Source organism: Symphalangus syndactylus, chromosome X (genome assembly GCF_028878055.3).
Source record: "Symphalangus syndactylus isolate Jambi chromosome X, NHGRI_mSymSyn1-v2.1_pri, whole genome shotgun sequence".
Taxonomy (NCBI): Eukaryota; Metazoa; Chordata; class Mammalia; order Primates; family Hylobatidae; genus Symphalangus; species Symphalangus syndactylus.
In genome coordinates, this window is record NC_072447.2 from 67,829,413 (window position 1) to 67,850,250 (window position 20,838).

Below are 20,838 nucleotides of genomic sequence, written 5' to 3' on the forward strand. Positions count from 1 at the left end.
CTTCAATGCAGCAGGTTCCCTTCTGGCCCAGGGTGTGTCTAGAAATGTTTCTGGGAACTGGGGCCTAGAAAGGGGGCCTCACAACTCTGACCAGTACCCTGTCCCATTGTAGCTTAGGTGGTATCCAAGATGCAAGACAAAGTCCTCCCCACTCTTCCCTCTTCTCTCCTCAAGTGGAAGGAAGAAGTCTCTTTTGTAGCTGCCAGCTGTGCAGCCTGGGGTTAGGGGAGGTGTTGTGCCAGTACTCCCTTTGCCACCCTGCCTAATGTCTCTGTCAGTTGAGTGCCCTCCCCTCCCCAGTCCACTGTTTCAGAGCCCAGTTTAGCACTAGGACTTGCTTAGGAGTTGCAGTACTTGTGTCCTAGACTGCCTTTCATGTTTATTTGGGGCCCCAAAACACTTTGGCCCAAGATGGTGTGGCTTGTGGGAACTCAAATTTCAACTGCTGGGATGGGCAATTCCCCTCTGGCTAGGGCTGGTTTAAATGTTCCCTCTGTATGCAGGCGTCAGCTGAGTTCGTTATTTTGCTTTCTGCTATGACAGGGCAGCACTGAGTTCAATGCCTCACTTCAGTTGCTGTGCTTTCCCTCTCCCAAGTAGCCAGATTCTCTCTCCACAGCCCTCAGCCACTCCCCTAGGGGATGGGGAGGTGGTGTCGGTGAGTCAAGACTGTTTTTCCTACCTCTTCAGTGCCTCTTTCAGTGATATGAAGTTAAAACCAGAGGCCGGGCGCTGTGGCTCACGCTTGTAATCCCAGCACTTTGGGAGGCCGAGGCGGGCGGATCACAAGGTCAGGAGACCGAGACCATGGTGAAACCCCGTCTCTACTAAAAATACAAAAAAATTAGCCGGGCGTGGTGGCGGGCGCCTGTAGCCCCAGCTACTGGGAGAGGCTGAGGCAGGAGAATGGCGTGAACCCGGGAGGCGGAGCTTGCAGTGAGCCGAGATCGCGCCACTGCACTCCAGCCTGGGTGACAGAGCGAGACTCCGTCTCAAAAAAAAAAAAAAAAAAAAACAGATACTGTCAGTGCTCACCTGATTTTTTGTTCTTAAGAAGTTGCTTTTTTTGTGTAGATAGTTGTTTAATTGGTGTCCTTGCGGGGAAGGCGGGGGGATGATAGGTGGAGCCTTCTATTCCGCCATCTTACACTGCCTCCCTCTGTGTTCTTCTGTCTGGGTGTCTCTGAGGCTCTGTGTTCCAGGGTCTGCATGTTCATACATCTGCATATGCCTCTTTCCATATGCCCTGTGTTAGCGAGTCCCCAAGTCTGTGCATTTCTGGAACTTTGCTTTCCATGTCTGTGTCTCTGTGTTTCTGTATTTATCCTCTTCTCCATCTATTTTCCCCAGCTTTTGTCAATATCTCTGTATTATTGTTTCTTTATGTTACTGTGGTTGTGTTTTAAGTTGTTCTGTGATTCAGTCTCTCTCTTTTTCAGTTCCTGTGTCTTTTTCTCTGGGTTCCCATGACTGTTGACATTTCTATGAGTCTGTTTGTCAGGGTGTCTTTCTGCATCTGTTTCTCTTTCTGTGTCACTCTGCCCCTAGTTTTGTTTTGGTCAGGCTCACCTCCTCTGTGTTCCTGCCTCTCTGTTTGCATCTGGTGTCTGGTTCCATATCTTTTTATCTTTCAGCCACTATCTCTGTGTACCTGGGTCTGATTCCCTGTTCCCATGCCTTCTGTTGTGGCCTTGGTTGTCTATTTGTGTGTAACTTTTTCTGGTGTTGCTAGGTGCATGTTGGTTCTGTGTCTTTGCATCCTTGCTTCTCTGGATATACTTCGTCACATGTTTATGCCCATTTGCTTATATTCTGTCTGTCTGATCTGTGTGTTTAGGTTTCCTTGTTCCTGTTTCTATCTTACCAGACATGTCCCTGTGTTTCTGTCTCTGTGTCTAGCCTGTGTCCATATGACTGTGTTTGTGGGTTCACATCCCTATGTCTTACTTGTTCTGGGTTCTCCATCTCTGAATTCCCAATGTCCCTCTCACTATGTCACAATGTCCCCATTTTACCTGGGTCTGCATCTTGCCTCTCCTTATGTCTCTGGCCTGAACCTTATCTCTTTTCTTGTAACTATTCAAGTGTCTGAGTCTCCATGTCTTTATCTGTGGATCTGTGAACATATGAGTCTGTGCTCCTGTCTCACTCTTAGTGTATTCCTTTGCCTATATCCCTATCTTTGTCACCAAGGCTGAGTCTGTGTAACATCTCTGTTTCTACATCTTTATATGTCTCTGGCCCTGTGTTTCTCTGTTCTTCTCCTATTCTCTGCCTCATGTCTGCAAATCAGCATGTCAGTGTATCTCTGAGTTTCTACCCCTCTGACCTTGGTGTCTTGGACTGTGGTCCTGGTCAGTGTCTCCTTGGTTACCTATGTCCCCATGTCTCTGTGTGTCTTGATACCTCTGCTCCTGTGTCTGAATCTCTATGTTTATCTGTCTCTTAGTTTGTATATAGTTATGTATCAGTGTCTTTACATTACTCATTATGTGTCTGTACCTAAGTGACCTTTTTTACTCTTTGCCTCTTTGTGACAGGGACAGTAACTGAAAACCACAAAGACACAGAGGTGCAGCCAGAGAGCATCTGTTCCTTTTTCTCCGAGTTTATGTCCCTGATTCTGCCACTCTGGCTCCCTGTCCCCATCTTTTTATGTTTCCATACCCCTATGTCCATGTTTGTTTTGTGATTCCTGTGTTTTCATAAGTGTCTGTCCCCCTATTCCCCATCTATATCTGTGCCCTTGTCACTGTTTTTCTGGGTGTGATCCTGTGTCTTTGGTTGTGAGTATGTATATATGTGTGTCTATTGCTATGTTATGGGATCCTTTTTTGTTAATTAATTAATTAATTCTTTTAACAAATATTTACTAAGCACCTATTATGTGAGAGGCACTGGGGATACATAGATGATTCAGAAAAGGTCCTTGCCCTCAAAGATCTCACAGTCTAAGTCAGGATCTAGACAAGTAAACAGATGATTACTACACAGTATAAGTACTGTGAGCGTGGAGGGGTAGGGGTGGGCTATAGAAACCCAGAGGACAGGACCAAACTCAATCTAGGGCAGGCATCAGGAAAGGCCTCCTAGAAGAGGTAACAACCAGGACTTGAAGGATGAATTACATTCACCTACAGGAACAGAGGAAGAGTGTCTCATGCAGAAGGAAAAGCACATGCAACGGTCCAGTGGTAGGAGTGAGCATGGTTTGTTAGGGAAACTCTGAGAGCCTTAAATATGCCATAGGAGTTAGGGAAAGCTGTGAGCAGAACTACTGATCATTTTTTTGTTTTACAAAAGTGACTTGTAGGGCTGGTGTGGAGCATGGATTTGGAGGGAGTGAGACTGGAGACATGAAGGACCATGAAGATGCAGGAGTCCCTGACTCTATGTCTCTGCGTGCCTATGTGTTTGTATACCCTTGTATATGTGTTCCTTAGAACATGCGTGAGTCTGTGTGTCCCTGTGTGTGCTTCCATGTCCTTGGGTCTCTGTCCCTGGCTCACCCCATGCCCTGGTTTCTGGATCTCCCAAATTCAGGTCTCCTGGCTCTGGAATTCAGAAGCCATCACAGGACATAGGAGAGGTAGGGGTGGCCCAGAAGCAGCTCTACATGAGAGCGCTTCACCAGCCAGCAGGAAGCCCAGCGGGGCAGCAGCCTTGGTGAGTCCTTCAGCAGCCTCTTGCCTAGAATCACAGGCACATCTGGGCCATGATGCCTTCGTAAGCATGGCCCCATAGGTCCTGTCACCAGTTGGATGTCTGTGTGCTGGAACTGCCCTGAGGGAGAGAGATGCAGTGCTAGTCAGGGAGGTGGCCTGAGTCCCTGCTCAGAGATCTGCAAGGAGGCTCAGCAGGAAATCCAGAGGGATTTAAAGGAGGAAGAAGGAGGGGCAGCAAAGAACCAGAGGGAAGAGGCTGGGCATTGTGGGAACTGTGCAGGAGCCAGATGGGGCTGGAGTGTAATATGGAAGTAGGGAGCCAAAGTGGATGAGATGGCAGAGAAAGGGGGACAGCCGGGCTTGGAGGAGAAGACAGGGATGATTAGAAAGAAGGAGACAAGAGGAGGGAGGAAGCCCAGAGGAGGTAAAAATATCTGTTCAACCCACTGTCACTCTTTGATGTGAGCCTCTGCCTCAGGTTCTGCCAGTGTCTCCTGACCTACAGCCTGGCTTCCTGCAACCTCCCTTCATAGCAGTCTCCAGAGGGATCTTTGTAACACCCAGATATGACTGTGTCTCTCCTCTGCTTACAACCCTTCATGGCTCCTCACTGCTTTCAGGATAAAGCCCAATTCCTCATCTTGGCATTCAACTGTGATCACTCAACTCTATTTCCTCCAACTTCCGTTCCTTTCCTCCACATTCTTGTTTAGCCTTTCAGACTCAGCGTGGGTGTGTCTACCTCCTCCAGGAAGTCTTTCTTGAGCTCTGAGGCTGGGCAAGTTCCCCCACTCTGGTTTTCTCTAGCTCCCTGGGCAGCTTTCTGTCCAGCAATGATCCCCTCCTGTGTTCACTATCCATATCTGGGTCTGTCCTCTCCCAAGATGGGGAGCTCCCCAAGGGAAGAGCCTGTTTCTGATTCCTCTTCCCGGTTGGGGATATAGGTGCCTTTCACCCTGGCAGAGTCTTTTTGGTGGCTGGTGCTCCCTGGCCCCCTCAGCCTCAGCTGCACTTACCTATCAGGCCACGGGCTGAGAGGCTGAGGCCTGAGCCATTGGCCACGTAGAACCCCAGGTGGGGTAGTTGCAGGGTACTAGGATGTCTGTAGCGGTGTCGGAGGACTAGGAACTCAAGGTAGGGCCCAAGGCGGAGGGTAAGGCGGGCTGCAGCAGCCACATAGAGCTCTAGCTGGGGCCTCTTCAGCAGGGCAGGTCGGTCCCAGGACAGGCGCAAGGTACCCTCGCCTCGCAAAGATATAGAACTGCGGCTGATGGTGATAGTGTAGGCCCGGGGTTTGTCTGTAGTGACTGTGATGATCTGGAAGTAGGTGCGAGTCTGGTCCTTGTGGCCCGGCCTTGGTGGTGCGCCAAGCAGCTTCCCACTCACATGCAGCCCTGGAGGGAGGGGAGTGTGGGCCTGGAGCGGCGGCTTTTGCATGGTCATTTACATGGTCACCCACAGCATGGGCAGATGAAGTAGTGCAGATTTGTGGCTAGAGGGCCAGCTCCTGAGAGAACTACTTCTACCAAGGTCCACCTGGCTGCTCCTTCCTGAGCAGTGTGTGGGGTGGGGGCATGTAGTATGTGTGCACATGCTTACCCCAGTGTGGTTGTTTGCATATATATGTGTGTTTGCCTCTGAGTGTGTAACATGTGTGTTTGGTTATGTTCATATGAGTAACTCTGGGCGTATCAGTACATCTGCATGTTTGGAGAGGGTGGCATGTTAGAGTATGTATTTTTGCTTGTATGTTTATGTATGTGCCTCTGGATATGTTGGTGTTATATGTCTTGGTGCAATAGTGTATGTTGTGTGTACCTGGTTATGTGTTGGTCTGTACTGATGTGTATCTGGAGTGTCAGTGTGTGTGCATCTGGATTAGTGTCATTGTTTGGCTTGGCGGGTATTTCCATGCATCAGTGTATTTCATATAACTAGTGTAGCAGAGTATGTTTGCTGCCTGTATGTGTTGAATTCCTGGAAATTGGGATTAACCTGGGGGTATTCAGTGCTTGTATGCCCGAGTGTGTTAATGTGCATGCCATTGTGTATATCTGGGCATGTGTTGTGTGTTACCATGTGTCTAGGTGCATATTTGCATATTTGTGGGTGAAAGGAGTGTCAAAATATGTACACCATGGTGTGTATGAGGAGACTTCAAAAAGTTCATGGAAAATGCATTTTATGAAAAACTATGCATGAATTTCAAAATTTTTTGCACCAAAATAAACTCATACTAATTTGTAACAACACGGATGAACCAGATCTAGTTTGAAGCATTAAGAAGGACAAGACATCGGTTTGAAAAGAGCCCCTATCAGAGCAGCATGAACTCTGCTAAAATTGAAGGAAGAACAATTTATGGTGAAGCTTGGGTGCAAGAATGGTAAAATTATTGGCGTTTTATGAAAAGTTTATAAGCACAATGTCCTAAAGAAAGCAGCAGTTTACAAATGGATAACTCGTTTTAAGAAGGGATGAGACAATGTTGAAGATGAAGAAGCCTGCAGTGGCAGACCATCTACATCAATTTGCGAGGAAAAATTCATCTTGTTCATGCTCTAATTGAAGAGAACTGGCAATTAACAGCAGAAACAATAGCCAACACCATAGACATCTCAATTGGTTCAGCTTACACAATTCTGACGGAAAAATTAAAGTTGAGTAAACTTTCAACTCGACAGGTGCCAAAAGCATTGCACCCAGATCACCTGCAGACAAGAGCAGAGCTTTCAATGAAAACTTTAAACAAGTGGGATCAAGATCCTAAAGCATTCCCTCAAAGAAGTATAACAGAAAATGAAACATGGCTTTATCAGTATGATCCTGAAGACAAAAGCACAATCAAAGCAATGGCTACCAAGAGGTAGAAGTGGTTCATTCAAAGCAAAAGCAGACATGTCAAGAACAAAGGTCATGGCAACTGGTTTTGGGAGATGCTCAAGACATTTTACTAGTTGATGTTCTGGAGGGTCAAAGCGTGATAATATCTGCTTATTATGAGAATGTTTTGAGAAGGTTAGCCAAAACTTTAGTAGAAAAATGCCTGGGAAAGCCTCACCAGAGAATTCTCCACCATGACAATGCTTCTGCTCATTTCTCTCATCAAACAACGGCAATTTTTCAAGAGTTTTGATGAGAAATCATTAGGCATTGACCTTACAGTCCTGATTTGGCTCCTTCTGACTTATTTTTGTTTCCTAATCTTAAAAAATCTTTAAATGGCACCCAGTTTTCTTCATTTTTAAATAATGTATAAAATACTGCATTAACATGGTCAAATTCCCAGGACCCTCAGTTCTTTAGGGATAGACTAAATGGCTGCTATCATTGCTTATCTTGTACTTGATGAAGCTTATGTTGAGAAGCAACGTTTATGTTTTTAATTTTTTATCATTTAATTCCATTTTACCACAAACTTTTTGAAGTTCCATCATATTTATGTGAGTTTGCCCTATGCCCTTTTGTGTGTGTATGTGAGTATCTTGGTGTTTGAGTGTATTCATGTGTGTTTTTGCGTATGTCTTGGTGTGTTCTTGTGTATTACCGTGTGTTAGTGAGGTGCATTGCTATGTTTCTGGGGTATTAACCCACAAATGTCTAGGGGTATTGACGTGGATATATCCAGCTGTGGTGTATGGTGATGGAGTTCTTGGGGCTCTTACCTGCCTTTGGGTCCTCTATGAGCTGCAGCAAGTCCCCAGGGTGCCCATTTAGTGTGAAGCAGATCTTCTCTTCTGAGTGTGGGATTTGGATCACAAAGTGGGGGTCCCCGTCCACTGCAAGGCAGAAGATACAACTCTAAAGTTAAAGGAATAAATGGAAGGGAGAGGGAAAGAGAGAGGAGGGACAGGGAAGAGGTTATGTCTATTTCCCCAGCCCCAGTCCCAGTGCACAAGCTGCCCTGTACTCAAACAGGGGAGCCATGGGGGTGACTAGCTTACCTGAGGAGGAGAAGGTGAAGATGCTAGGCAATGTGCCTGCAAAGGAGAGAGAGACTGTGTTGGGAAGGGACTAATCTATCACATTCCTAGGAATTCTGGGACCTCCTCCCAGATAAGGGCCAAATTCCTGTGTTCAGCGTTTAAGGCTTTTCTGAAATCTAGTCCCTGCCTAGCTCACCAGTCTTTGTGCTCTAGCCCAACCAAACTATTGTTATGAGTGTCCTACCTTCTCTTCCTAGTGACCCTTTACTCCTGTTTTTCCTGCCACCTGGAATGTTTTCCTTTCCCTTAACTACCAAGGATGAATTTCTAGTTATCCTTCAAGGCCAGCCCAAATGCTCTTTTCTCTTGCTCTCTGCCTGTGGTAGGTAGAATTCTAAGATGGCCCCCAGGATCCCTTAGTGTACACACTCTGCAAAATCTCCAGAGCTGTGAATATGATGAAATATCCTCCCAGAAATAGGTTATTTCATGTGACCCTATTGAACTTATGAAGGGTATATTATCCAGGTGGGCCTGACCTAATCATGTAAGCCCTTAACATTTGCATCTAGAGGTCAGAGACAGAGGAGTCAGAGAAATTTAAAGTGTGAGAAGGGTTTGGCATTAGGGGAATGCTCCATGGCTGCCTTTGAAGATGGAGGGAGACCACATGGCAAGGAATACAGGAGATTTCTAGGTACTGAGAGTGGCCCCAGGTACCTCTAGCAGCTGAGAGCAATCCTCCAGCCAACAGCCAGCAAGAAAACAGGGACCTCAGTCCCAGCAACACAAATAACTAAATTCTGCTAGCAACGTGAATGAGTGTGGAAGAGGATGAGAGCTCAGTGTGACAGACACCCTGATTTCAATCTTGTGAGACCCTGAAGAGAGAATCTAACTAAGCTATTTCTAGACTACTGACTTACAGAACTGTGAGATTATTAATTGGTGTTGTTTTAAGCTACAAAATTTGTGATAAATGTTACACAACAATAGAAAACTAATACATTACCTCCCTCTGGTCTCCCACAATGTCAATAAGAATTCTAATGGAATGGAAATGAAGGCCCAGGGGATCTTTGTCAGGGGAGCTCCTTGCTCACCTTTTGCTAACCCCACAGAACTTCCTTGAGATTCCATGCTGCCTCCAGCTCCTCCCAGGATCTCCTCAGAATTGCCATCCCAGTTTGGACTTCCTGCCAAGCACAAAAGAAATAAGAAAACCCTTCAAATTCCCGGGGCAAAGGCTCACAATCCTTCTGACAAGGAGAGCCCTCACTGGCTCTGCAGGCTGACCTGCCCATCTCCAGGACTGGGACCTTATGCTCTCCACAGCCTCTTAATCTTTCAAGCTCAGATATGTTCAAAGTTCTTCCTTACAGCATTTATACATTCATTTGTCCATTGATTGATTGATTGATTGATTCATTCATTCATTCGTTCATTCAGGCATTGCTTAGGTATCAAGTATATGGTGGTGAAAAATAGAGACATAGTTTCTGACCTGGTGAAGCTCATAGTTTAGTAGGGGGTGGCAGACATGAATGAAATCATAATTTATCACAAATGGTGATAACTGCTATTAGAAAAAAATAATGAGGTGACTGTGGGAGTTAAACAGAGACCTGAAGTGGCCTGCTTGGGGGAGGGTGGGTAAGGAGACCTGAGCTGAGATCTAAGGCATGAGCTGGAGTTTGAAGGGCAATGGAATGGATGAGGGCAGCAGGAAGGGGTAGGACAAAGCTGGTCAGATGATTATGAAGCAGAGACAGGAGCTTGAAAAAAGTCCCTGAGTGGAGATGGGGTAGGGTGTTCATTGGAGGAGCAAACTAGAGACCACTGGGGCTGGAGTTCAGAGAATGGGTGGGAGAGGGTGAGGTCATAGAGGAATGGGGGTAGGGAGCAGATCACACAGAGCCTGCTGGCCACGAAGAGGACTTTTAACTTCATTCTAAGTACGATGGGAAACCCTTGAGGGATTTTAAGTAGGGAAGGGACATGAAGTGATTTGTGTCTTTAAAGGATCCCTTTGGCTGCTGGGAGAGACTGGCCTGTAGCAGGACAGGAGAGGAAGCAGGGAAACCAGTGAGGAGCCTGGAACAGTTTTCTAGGTGAGACACAATGGTGGTCTGCTGTAGCACAGTGACACTTGGGGTGGTGGGAAGTGGATGGATTTGGTAAATATATTAGAGGTAGCATTGTCAATAACTGAGGATGGATAGGATATTGGAGGGGTGTCTGAGGAGAGAGGCATGTAGAGGATGTCATACCCAAATTTGCATCCCTGTGACTTAGGCACCCTCAGTGGGTTCTAATCCTGCCCTATAAGGTCACCTAGGAAATGTCACTCCTTCTCTTAGGAAGGCAGGATACTGGAGTGGTGAATCACATTCATTCTGTGACCAGATTGTATGAGTTCAACTCTCTGATTAGCTGTGTGACATTGAGAAACTTATTTTACCTCTCTGTGCTTCATTCTCCTCATATGTAAGATTAAGATGTCAAGAAAGAAAGATGTTTCTTGTGAGGATTAAATGAGGGACGAGTACAGTATGTAGAGCAGTACTTGTGCATAGGAAGAGCTCACAAATGTTAACGTATTATTTCATAATTTTTTTGGAAATTAAAGATAATTTTAATTATCTTCCCAATTCTTCTACCCCTGTCATTAAGCAGGACTATTCACAGAGCACAGAAAAACCAATAAGACCCGCCTCGTCCAATGATGCATTCCTCCTCTGCTTGGGAAGCATCAGCAATTCTTTGGTCCAACAAAACAAATGTCAAAGCTAACCCTTGGCCAATTTGTTTCTGTTCAGCCTTCCCAGTCTCAACACTCCTCCTCTCCCAAGGCCTCTAATTCCGTGCATGTATACTGAGGCCCAGAGAAGTTAAGTAACTGGTCCAAAGTCCCAAAGCAAGCAAGCAAGCAAGGAAGCAGCTTTCCCATCACTGGAGTCTGCATAAGCCTTGTAGATTCCCAGCTCCTGGTACTGTCCATTCATACCTCACCCTCATGGCTCGACCTCTTACCCACAACACTCACCATCTTCATCAGGAGTGAGGAAGGTATAGAAAGCTGGTGGGTTCAAGGACTCCACGTACTTGGATTCCACCATTGATTCAGACAGCAGCTCTAGCTCCTCAGGGAGAAGGAGCAGACTGATGGCCTCAGGGAGGATGCTAGAAGGCAGCAAGATTGGCAGGTTTGGAGGGCTGCCTTCTGGTGTAGGCCTGGAGCTGTTGAGTAGGCTCATTGTTGGAACTCCTGGCCTAGATGGTCCCAGAACTTGCCTGGTCCTCTGGGGACCCGGGAGCAGGTCATACTGATGCCAGAACCTTCCAGGGGGCAGAGTGGGAGTAAAGGGCATGGGGAGGGGTTCTCCAAGGACAGAGGTGGTTGTGGTACTGCTGGGACCTGTAGAACTTGAGATTGTATTTGGGAATGTGCTTAGGCTCTCAGGAAGTGGGGGCCTTGGTCTGTCAGGTCTAGGAGGTAGTGGGGTTTGGGGCATATGGGGGTTTGGGGTCTCAGGCTTGGAAAGTGATATGCTTGTGGAAATTTGGTGTGGTGGGGCACTCGGTTTAAGAGATAATGAGATTTTAGGGGTCTTGGACAAGAGGATTCCAGGCCCCGGGTGTGGCATGTTGTTTCGGGTCTTGGGAGCAGGAACCCTAGGTCTGGTGTGTGGTGGGTACTTGGGAACCTGAAGTGTAGAGACTCCAGGTACTGACTGTGGCAGGCCTTTAGGTGACTGTGATGTGAGTGCCCCAAGTTGGGGGTGCGATGGAGCACCAGGTTTGGAATGCAGTGGAGTAACACATTTCACAGTGTCAGCTTTGGGCGAGGCTGGGATGCCAGGTTTCACAGGTGGGACTTGTGTCCTGGAGTTCATGGGCAATATATCAGGATTCTGGTGTGATAGAGAGCTGGGCTTCAGAGGCAACAGAGTACCAGAATTTGAGGGCACAAGAATGGTAGGTTTTGTACTGAGAGTTGGCTGGGCCAAGGTGCCAGAATCCTGTTGTGCTGGAATTTTGGCCTTTGGGTATGTGGGCGTTGACAGGGTATGAGGGCTCTCTCCCAATGGCTCCAACTCTTTGGAACTTAGCATCTTCTTGGTAGAGGCAGTAGTAGTTGAGGATAAGTAGAACTTTGGTTTCACAGGCCTTGATTTGGGGGAGATGACCTTGGGCACCAAGGATGGCTGAGCTGTGCTTACCCCTGGGCCATGCCTGCTGCTGGATGAGGGCATGATGGTGTCTGGCCCAGCAGAGGTGGAGGTCTGTCTCCTGGTCTCCTCACTGGCCTCTTTGGGTTGCACCATGACCAGTGAAGTCAGAGGTGTGACAAAGTTGTATTCAAGGGACAGGTTGAGGACTTTGGCAGCCAGCAGGTGGCGAGTGGTGGTGTCACGAGCTTGGAAGCGTGCATCCAGCAGCTCTCCAATGGTGACATAGGCCCAGAGGCGGCGGATGAAGTGGGCCACATTGGGGGCTGGCTCCCCTGGGCAACCAAAGGCCTTCTGGCTGTTGGTGGCCCCTTCACTGTGGTGGGCCACAAGAAGCTGATCCTTGGGGCCACGGGCTGCCAGGTGGATGCCCAGTTCCTGTTTGCCTGGCTGCACCTGTCCTGCCACCACCAGCTCAGAGCCACCAAAGTAGTTGGGGAAAACGGCCCAAGGAGAGGCCCCAACCAAGCCACCCAGGTAGTTCAGACGCACATCTGCCAGCAGAGGCATGGAGATCTCCTCATAGAGGCCCTCCAGCTGTAGGGCTGCATCAGTGTCCTCATATATGCGCTGGGCTATTCCCCGGTTTTCCAGGGACAGGCGGCGCAGCAGTGTAAAGTCAGCATCATCCCCAAAGGCCAAGCCGAAAAGGGATACCCTGTGGCCTAGCGCCTGACGGACATTGGAGAGGATCACACTGGGGGTCGTCACGCCGGCCGTAGGCTCCCCATCCGTCAGGAAGATGATAAGAGGGATCCTCCCCACACTGGGGCCCCTCCCAGGCTCCTGGTTGCTATGGTTCAGCACTGAAGCAGCTGCCAGCAGAGCTGAGTTGATGTCTGTCCCTAATTGGGGAATAGATTGTGAGACCATCTTCTCTGGTCACTTCTACCCCCATTGCAGACACACTGGGCACCTCACCAACCTCCCAGGCTCACAGCTCCTTATCTTTGCTCAGGCTGTATCCACTGTTTCTCCTTCCTAACTTCTCCACTCCCACCCAGACTTGCTGAGATCTGACATTGGGGCCCACATGTCCTTGGCTTTTATCACTCTCTGTCTCACATTGTTCTTTGTCTGTTTCCTTGGTGGTGCAGGGTCGAGGGGGGAGATGTCTCATTCCTGAGCCAGACTGGCAGGCTCCCAAAGCTAGCACCCCCACCCCCGCCAACCTTCTTGCTACAGGGGAAGAAAGGACAGAGTTGACAGGAAGCAGTGGGTAGAGGAGACTTCAGTAGTTGTCAGAGACGATTGCTTAAAAGCTAGAATCAGGGCAACAGCTTCCTCAAATGCTTGGAAATAAATATCTAGATTATTGATTTAAAGAAAGTTTAGCAAATTCTCTCAAGTGTTTGCTTTAAAGAGGAGGAAACTGAGGCCAAAAAGAAATGTGCCCTAAGATACATGGAGAATCAGCTGCGCTCTTTCTACAAGGAAAGGGTGATGAGAGAACACAGAGGACAAAGGACCGTATTTGTGTGAAATGTAGTCTTGATATTTCAGGCACTGTGAGAATTGAGGAGAATGGGGGAATGAAGAGAGGGTTTCAGGAATTTCCCATATCACCACAGCCTGCCCATTTGGGTGGGTAGATCTAACACTTACAGCCATCCGCTTCCATGCAATGCAGGTAGTCCTTGGCACTGTGGACATTCTGGATGGTGGCCTGGATTGAGCCTCCAGCTTTCCAGACATTAACTGTGTCAGAAAAGGAGATGATGTTGAAGTAGTCATTGGCTTTAAGGTCACTGAGGATCACATTCATGGCCTTTTTAGTCTGTGGGATATGGATGAAATGAAGAGAATGGGACAAGACTTGAGGTCTATGAGATTGAAAGGCTTTTTCTACACAAGGCATTAACATCTAAGTGTTATACGGTTTTAAGACCCTCTGACTGCAGGACTCTGTGAATCTAGGATTCTCAGGTGAAAAGACTCTTATGGGTTCCAAGGCATAGAACTGCATTGTTTAATATGGGAGCTAATAGTCACATATAGGTACTTACATTTGAATATAAACTAGCTAAAATTAAAGAAAAATTCAAACATTTAATTCTTTACTTGCAGTAGCCACGTTTCAAGAGTTCAATAGCCACATGTTGCCAGTGGCTACTATATTAGATAGCACAGAATTTTAGATCATTTCCATCATCACGAAAGTCATATTGGACACTGGTCGTCTAAAAGGTTCAAGCTCCATGTTTTTAGAGCTCTAGAATTCATTTGCTATATGGTTCCTGGGCTCCATGACCCAGGATTCAATGATGTTTAGGACCTTTATGATCCCAGGTCTTTTTTTTTTTACTATTACACTTTAAGTTCTAGGGTATGTGTACACAGCATGTAGGTTTGTTACATATGTATACATGTGCCATGTTGGTGTGCTGCACCCATTAACTCGTCATTTACATTAGGTATATCTCCTAATGCTATCCTTACCCCCTCCCCCTGTGCTACAACAGGCCCCAGTGTGTGATGTTCCCCTTCCTGTGTCCAAGTGTTCTCATTGTTCAATTCCCACCTATGAGTGAGAACATGTGGTGTTTGGTTTTTTGTCCTTGAGATAGTTTGCTGAGAATGATGGTTTCCAGCTTCATCCATGTCCCTACAAAGGACATGAACTCATTATTTATTATGGCTGCATAGTATTCCATGGTGTATATGTGCCACATTTTCTTAATCCAGTCTATCATTGTTGGACATTTGGGTTGGTTCCAAGTCTTTGCTATTGTGAATAGTGCCGCAATAAACATACGTGTGCATGTGTCTTTATAGCAGCATGATTTATAATCCTTTGAGTATATATCCAGTAATGGGATGGCTGGGTCAAATGGTATTTCTAGTTCTAGATCCCTGAGGAATTGCCACACTGTCTTCCACAATGGTTGAACTAGTTTCCAGTCCCACCAACAGTGTAAAAGTGTTCCTATTTCTCCACATCCTCTCCAGCACCTGTTGTTTCCTGACTTTTTAATGATCACCATTCTAACTGGTGTGAGATGGTATGTCATTGTGATTTTGATTTGCATTTCTCTGATGGCCAGTGATGATGAGCATTTTTTCATATGTCTGTTGGCTGCATAAATGTCTTCTTTTGAGAAGTGTCTGTTCATATCCTTCACCCACTTTTTGATGGGGTTGTTTGTTTTTTTTCTTGTAAATTAGTTTGAGTTCATTGTAGATTCTGGATATTAGCCCTTTGTCAGATGAGTAGATTGCAAAAATTTTCTCCCATTCTGCAGGTTGCCTGTTCATTCTGATGGTAGTTTCTTTTGCTGTGCAGAAGCTCTTGAGTTTAATTAGATCCCATTTGTCAATTTTGGCTTTTGTTACCATTGCTTTTGGTGTTTTAGACATGAAGCCCTTGCCCATGCCTATGTCCTGAATGGTATTGCCTAGGTTTTCTTCTAGGGTTTTTATGGTTTTAGGTTTAACATGTAAGTCTTTCGTCCATCTTGAATTAATTTTTGTATAAGGTGTAAGGAAGGGATCCAGTTTCAGCTTTCTACATGTGGCTAGCCAGTTTTCCCAGCACCATTTATTAAATAGGGAATCCTTTCCCCATTGCTTGTTTTCATCAGGTTTGTCAAAGATCAGATGGTTGTAGATGTGTGGTATTATTTCTGAGGGCTCTGTTCTGTTCCATTGGTCTATATTTCTGTTTTGGTAGCAGTACCATGCTGTTTTGGTTACTGTAGCCTTGTAGTATAGTTTGAAGTCAGGTAGCGTGATGCCTCCAGCTTTGTTCTTTTGGCTTAGGATTGACTTGGCAATGCGGGCTCTTTTTTGGTTCTATATGAACTTTAAAGTAGTTTTTCCAATTCTGTGAAGAAAGTCCTTGGTAGCTTGATAGGGATGGCATTCAATCTGTATATTACCTTGGGCAGTATGGCCATTTTCACCATATTGATTCTTCCTATCCATGAGCATGGAATGTTCTTCCATTTGTTTGTGTCCTCTTTTATTTCATTGAGCAGTGGTTTGTAGTTCTCCTTGAAGAGGTCCTTCACATCACTTGTAAGTTGGATTCCTAGGTATTTTGCTCTCTTTGAAGCAATTGTGAATGGGAGTTCACTCATGATTTGGCTCTCTGTCTGTTATTGGTGTATAAGAATGCTTGTGATTTTTGCACATTGATTTTGTATCCTGAGACTTTACTGAAGTTGCTTATCAGCTTAAGGAGATTTTGGGCTGAGACGATGGGGTTTTCTAGATATACAATCATGTCATCTGCTAACAGGATCCCAGGTCTTTATAGCTGCCTTTCAATGACTTTGCATGCTTTGGTTCTGCTGTAATCTGCTCTTCTGCCTCACCCTCCACTTCTTCCAGGCTAGTCTCACCAGCCCCTAGAAAACTCAGGTTCCAGTTTAACTCCATAAACCGTGCTCTTTTGCGCTCTTTAGATAGCATACTCTCCAACTTCCCTCTATTTGTTCACATCTTTACTGTTCTTTCAGTTGCTCCTTCTCTGGAAAGTTCTTCCTTAAGTTGCCAACCCTGACCCCTGCCCTTCACACTTAGATATTCCCTGTCCCAGTCTGTTAACTGACTGTTTTACATGAAATATTTTTACTTTCTATCCAAATATTGAACCCTTTCAGAGAAGGGCTTATAATGCTGCTGCTTCTTGTCTCCCTTCTCCATGGCAATACTAGCATAAGGCTAGGCCCATAGAAGATTCAGGGAATAGAGTATATGGTATCTACTATTAGGTATCATTTACAGGACACTTGCTATGTTCCAGGCACTGTGCTAAATCCTTTCGATGCATCAGCTCACTTAATTATCACAGCAACACAATGAAGAAGGTACTAATACTATCCTCATTTTACAGGTGATGACACTGAGACTTAGAGAGGTGGTTACTTGCTTAAGGTCACACAGCTAGTCATTGATGGACAAGGGATTCAAATCCACATTTGGGAGGTTTTAAATCCAGTGACCCTAAGCACACTATTATGCTTTCAATCCTTTATATATATATGGATTTCAGAGACCACAGGAAGGACACTTGAGACCCACCTTTCTCTATACCTTAAACTGATAGGAAATATCTTGAATGCTTCTAAGTGGATTAGAGTCTTTCCTGCCATAGGGAGAGCTCTGGGGATAGGTCATATATTCTGGGACAGGGAGCTAAGCATCATACTCTTGTTTCCATTGAGAGGGAAGAGACTTAATAGGATTGCCTTTCCTGAGAAGAGCAGTAGAAAAGTGAGAGCCTATGAGGTCCTAGAAGTCAGAACCTCTTGTTGACCAGGAATAGACTGTTTGTAGAAGTGTGCTGTTAAATCTCCAATTACTTTGAGATTTCCCAGCTATCTTTCTGTAATTGAATTCTAGTTTAATTCCATTTGATTTGAGAGCATACTTGGTATGATTTATATTATTTTAAATTTGTTAAGGTATGTTTTAAGGCCAAGGATATGGTCCATCTTGGTAAATGTTCCATGTGAGCTTGAGAAGAATGTGTAATCTGCTTGAGAAGAATGTGTAATGTTGTTGAATAAAATATTCTAGAAATGTCAATTCGATCCAGTTAATTGATGGTTGTGTTCAGTTCAACTATGTCCTTACTGATTTTCTGCCTGCTGAATCTGTCAATTACTGATAAAAGGATGATGGAGTCTCTAATTATAATAGTGGATTCATGTATTTTTACCTTCCAGTTTCGTCAGTTTTTACTTCATATATTTTGGTATGTTGTTGTTCGTTGCATGCACATTAAGGATTGTTTGTCTTCTTGGAGAATTTCCCCTTTACCATTATATTTGTTTTATTGTTATATCATATAATGCAACTGTTTATTGCTGAAAATTTCCTTGCTTTGAAGTCTATTTTGTCCAAAACTGATACAGCTACCCCAGCCAGCTTTCTTTAATTTGTGTTAGCATGGTATATCTTTCTCTATCCCTTTGCTTTTGATTTATCTGCATCTTTATATTTAAAGTGGTTTTCTTATAAACAACCTACAATTGGGTCTTATTTTATTATCCACACTGAGAGTCTTTGTCTTTTAATTGGTATAGTTAAACCATTTATGATTACAGTCGTTACTGACATAGTTGGATTAATATTTGCCATAGTTGTAAATATTTTCTATTCTTTTAAAATTCTTTATTCTTATGTCTTCCACTTATTTTCTGGCCTCTCTAGTTTTAATTGGGCATTTTACATGATCCCGTTTTATCTTATCTCTTAGCATATGCATTAGACTTAAAAACTTTTAGCAGTTCCCCTAGAGTTTGCAGTATACATTTACAACCAATCCAAATCCACTTTCAAATAACACTATACAGCTTTATGCATAGTGCAAGTACCTTGTAACAGAGTATTCCCAATTTTTCCCTCCCATCCTATACAATATTACTATCATTTTCACTTATTCCTAAGCTACATTCACTAAATACATTGTTATTTTGAAAAAAATTATCTGTTAGATCAGTTAATAAGAAAACTATTTTATTTTACCTTCATTTATTCCTTCTCTAACACTTTTCCTTTCTTTATGTAGATCCAACTATCTGAGATATACCATTTTCTTCCTCTATGTAGAACTTCTTTTAACATTTCTTGCAAAGCAGGTTTATTGGTGACAATTCCCAACATTTTTGTTTGTTTGAGAAAGTATTTTTTTTTTCACTTTGGAAGAATAATTTTGATGTATACAGAATTCTAGGCTGGTGGGTTTTTTCCTTTAACACTTGTAATATTTCACTCCACTTTCTTCTTGCTCCCATGGTTTCTGAAGAATAGTCTGATATAGTTTATATCCTTGCTCCTCTATAGGTAAGGTAAATTTTCCTCTGGCTTTTTAAAAGATTTTTCTGCTGTCTGAATGTGATATGCCTAGGTGTAGATGGTTTAGTATTTATCCTGCTTTGTGTTCTCCTAAGCTTCTTGGACCTGAGGTTTGGTGTGCATAATTTATTTTGGAAAATTTGTATCTATTATTACTTCAAGTATTTCTTCTGTTCCTTTCTCTCTTTCTTCTCCTTCTGTTATTTCCATGATGCATATGTAACACTTTAAAAATTGTTCCACAATTCTTGGATATTCTAGAGTGTTTCTTAAAATTCTTTTTTATTTTTGTTTTTTAGCTTCAGGAATTTCTATGAATGTATCTTCATGCTCATTGGTTCTTTACCCAACCATGTCCAGTCTACTGATGAGTGAATCAAAGGGATTTTTCATTCTTGTTACAGTATTTCTAATATCCAGCATTTCCTTTTTATTTTCCTAGAGTTTTCATGTCTCTGCTTACATTACCATGTGTTGTCCTTATATGTGGCACACTCTATCCATTAGTGCCCATAGCATATTAATCATGGGTTTTAAAATTCTTGGTTTGACCCATTAAAAAATTGGCAAAGGACATGAACAGATACTTCTGAAAAGAAGACATACATGTGGACAACAAGCATATGAAAAAAATACTTAACATCACTGATCATTAGAGAAATGGAAATCACAACCACAATGAGATACCATCTCACACCAGTCAGAATGGCTATTATTAAATAGTTAAAAAAAAACAACAATGACAGATGCTGGCAAGGTTGTAGAGAAAAGGGAACCCTTATACACTGTTGGTGGGAGTGTAAATTAGTACAGCCATTGTGGAAGACACTGTGGCAATTCCTCAAAGATCTAAAAACAGAAATACCATTTGGCCCAGCAAACCCATTACTGGGTATATACCCAAAGGAATGTAAGTTGTTCTACCATAAAGACACATGCACATGTATGTTCATTGCAGCACAATTCACAATAGCAAAGACACGGAATCAACCTAAATGCCCATCAATAGCAGACTGGATAAAGAAAATGTGGTACATATACACCATGAAATACTATGCAGCCATAAAAAAGAATGAAATCCTGTCCTTTGCAGGAACAGGGATAGGAACTGGAGGCAATCATCCTAAGTGAATTAATGCAGGAGCAGAAAACCAATGCTACATATTCTCACTTATCAGTGGGAGCTAAACATTGAACACACATGTACACAAAGAAGGGGACAAGAGACACTGGGGCCTACTTGAGGGTGGAAGGTCAGAGAAGGGTGAACATTGAAAAATGATGTATTACATACTGTGCTTATTACCAGGGTGACAAAATAATCTGTACACCAAACACCTGCAATACTAAATTTACCCATGTAACAAACCTGCTCATGTATCCACTGAACCTAAAATAAAAGTTGGAAAAAAATATTTCAATCAAAAATAAAATTGTTTGATAACTTCAACATATCTGACATATTGAAGTCTGGCTGTGATGTGTGTTTACTCTCTTCAGACAGTGTTTTTCTCCTTTTAGCATGCCTTCTCATTTTAGCTTGAAAGCCAGACATGATGTATCAGGTAAAAGGAAATAAACTAAACGACATTTAGTGTGGGGTTTTAGGTTTATCTGGCTATGAGTTAGGTAATGTTTCCTGTTTGGAGCAGTTTTAGTTGTCAGAGGCTAAAATTACTACTTTTTTTTTTGACAGGGTCTTGCTCTGTTGCCCCAGCCTGAGAGCAGTGGTGTGATCTTGGCTCACTGCAAGCTCCACTCGCTGGGCTCAAGCCATTTTCCAAATGCAGCCTCCCGAGTAGCTGGGACTACAGGTACGCATCACCACACGTGGCTAATTTTTGTATTTTTAGTAGAGACAAGGTTTTGCCATGTTGCCTAGGCTGGTCTCAAACTCCTGGGCTCAAGTGATCCACCTACCTCAGCTTCCCTTCTAGTGTCTGTATTTTTGTTGCTTCTGTTGTCTTTGCTTTTCTCTAGGAACATTTTCTTATATAGGGTTTGGGCTTGTAGTTCTATCAGCTGTAACTTTCCGTTATTGCCAAGGAGCCCAGTTGATGTGGTGATAATGTGTGGAGTGAGAGGAAGCATTCTATACTCTTATGAGGAGGTCTCAGTCTTTTAGTGAATTGGTGTCCCTGAGATAGAAACTTCACAAGGACTTCTGAGATTTTACCCCTCCTCAGTGAGACAAGAAGGCTAGAAAGGGCT

The 20,838-nt window shown here is 44.1% G+C and overlaps 1 protein-coding gene across 1 annotated transcript in view; it reads right to left on the reverse strand.

The window, feature by feature from the left end:
* Nucleotides 1–2,592: 2,592 nt before the first annotated feature.
* ITIH6 (inter-alpha-trypsin inhibitor heavy chain family member 6) overlaps nucleotides 2,593–20,838 on the reverse strand; it is a 43,151-nt gene continuing 24,905 nt past the window's right edge. The window contains exons 7-13 of the mRNA XM_055268202.1: nucleotides 13,429–13,600; nucleotides 10,638–12,668; nucleotides 8,695–8,787; nucleotides 7,610–7,645; nucleotides 7,331–7,444; nucleotides 4,682–5,059; nucleotides 2,593–3,783 (exon numbers count right to left, since the gene is read on the reverse strand). Coding sequence (XP_055124177.1) covers nucleotides 3,572–3,783; nucleotides 4,682–5,059; nucleotides 7,331–7,444; nucleotides 7,610–7,645; nucleotides 8,695–8,787; nucleotides 10,638–12,668; nucleotides 13,429–13,600 — 3,036 coding nt within the window. The 3' untranslated portion in view covers nucleotides 2,593–3,571. The remainder of the gene's footprint in view (nucleotides 3,784–4,681; nucleotides 5,060–7,330; nucleotides 7,445–7,609; nucleotides 7,646–8,694; nucleotides 8,788–10,637; nucleotides 12,669–13,428; nucleotides 13,601–20,838) is intronic.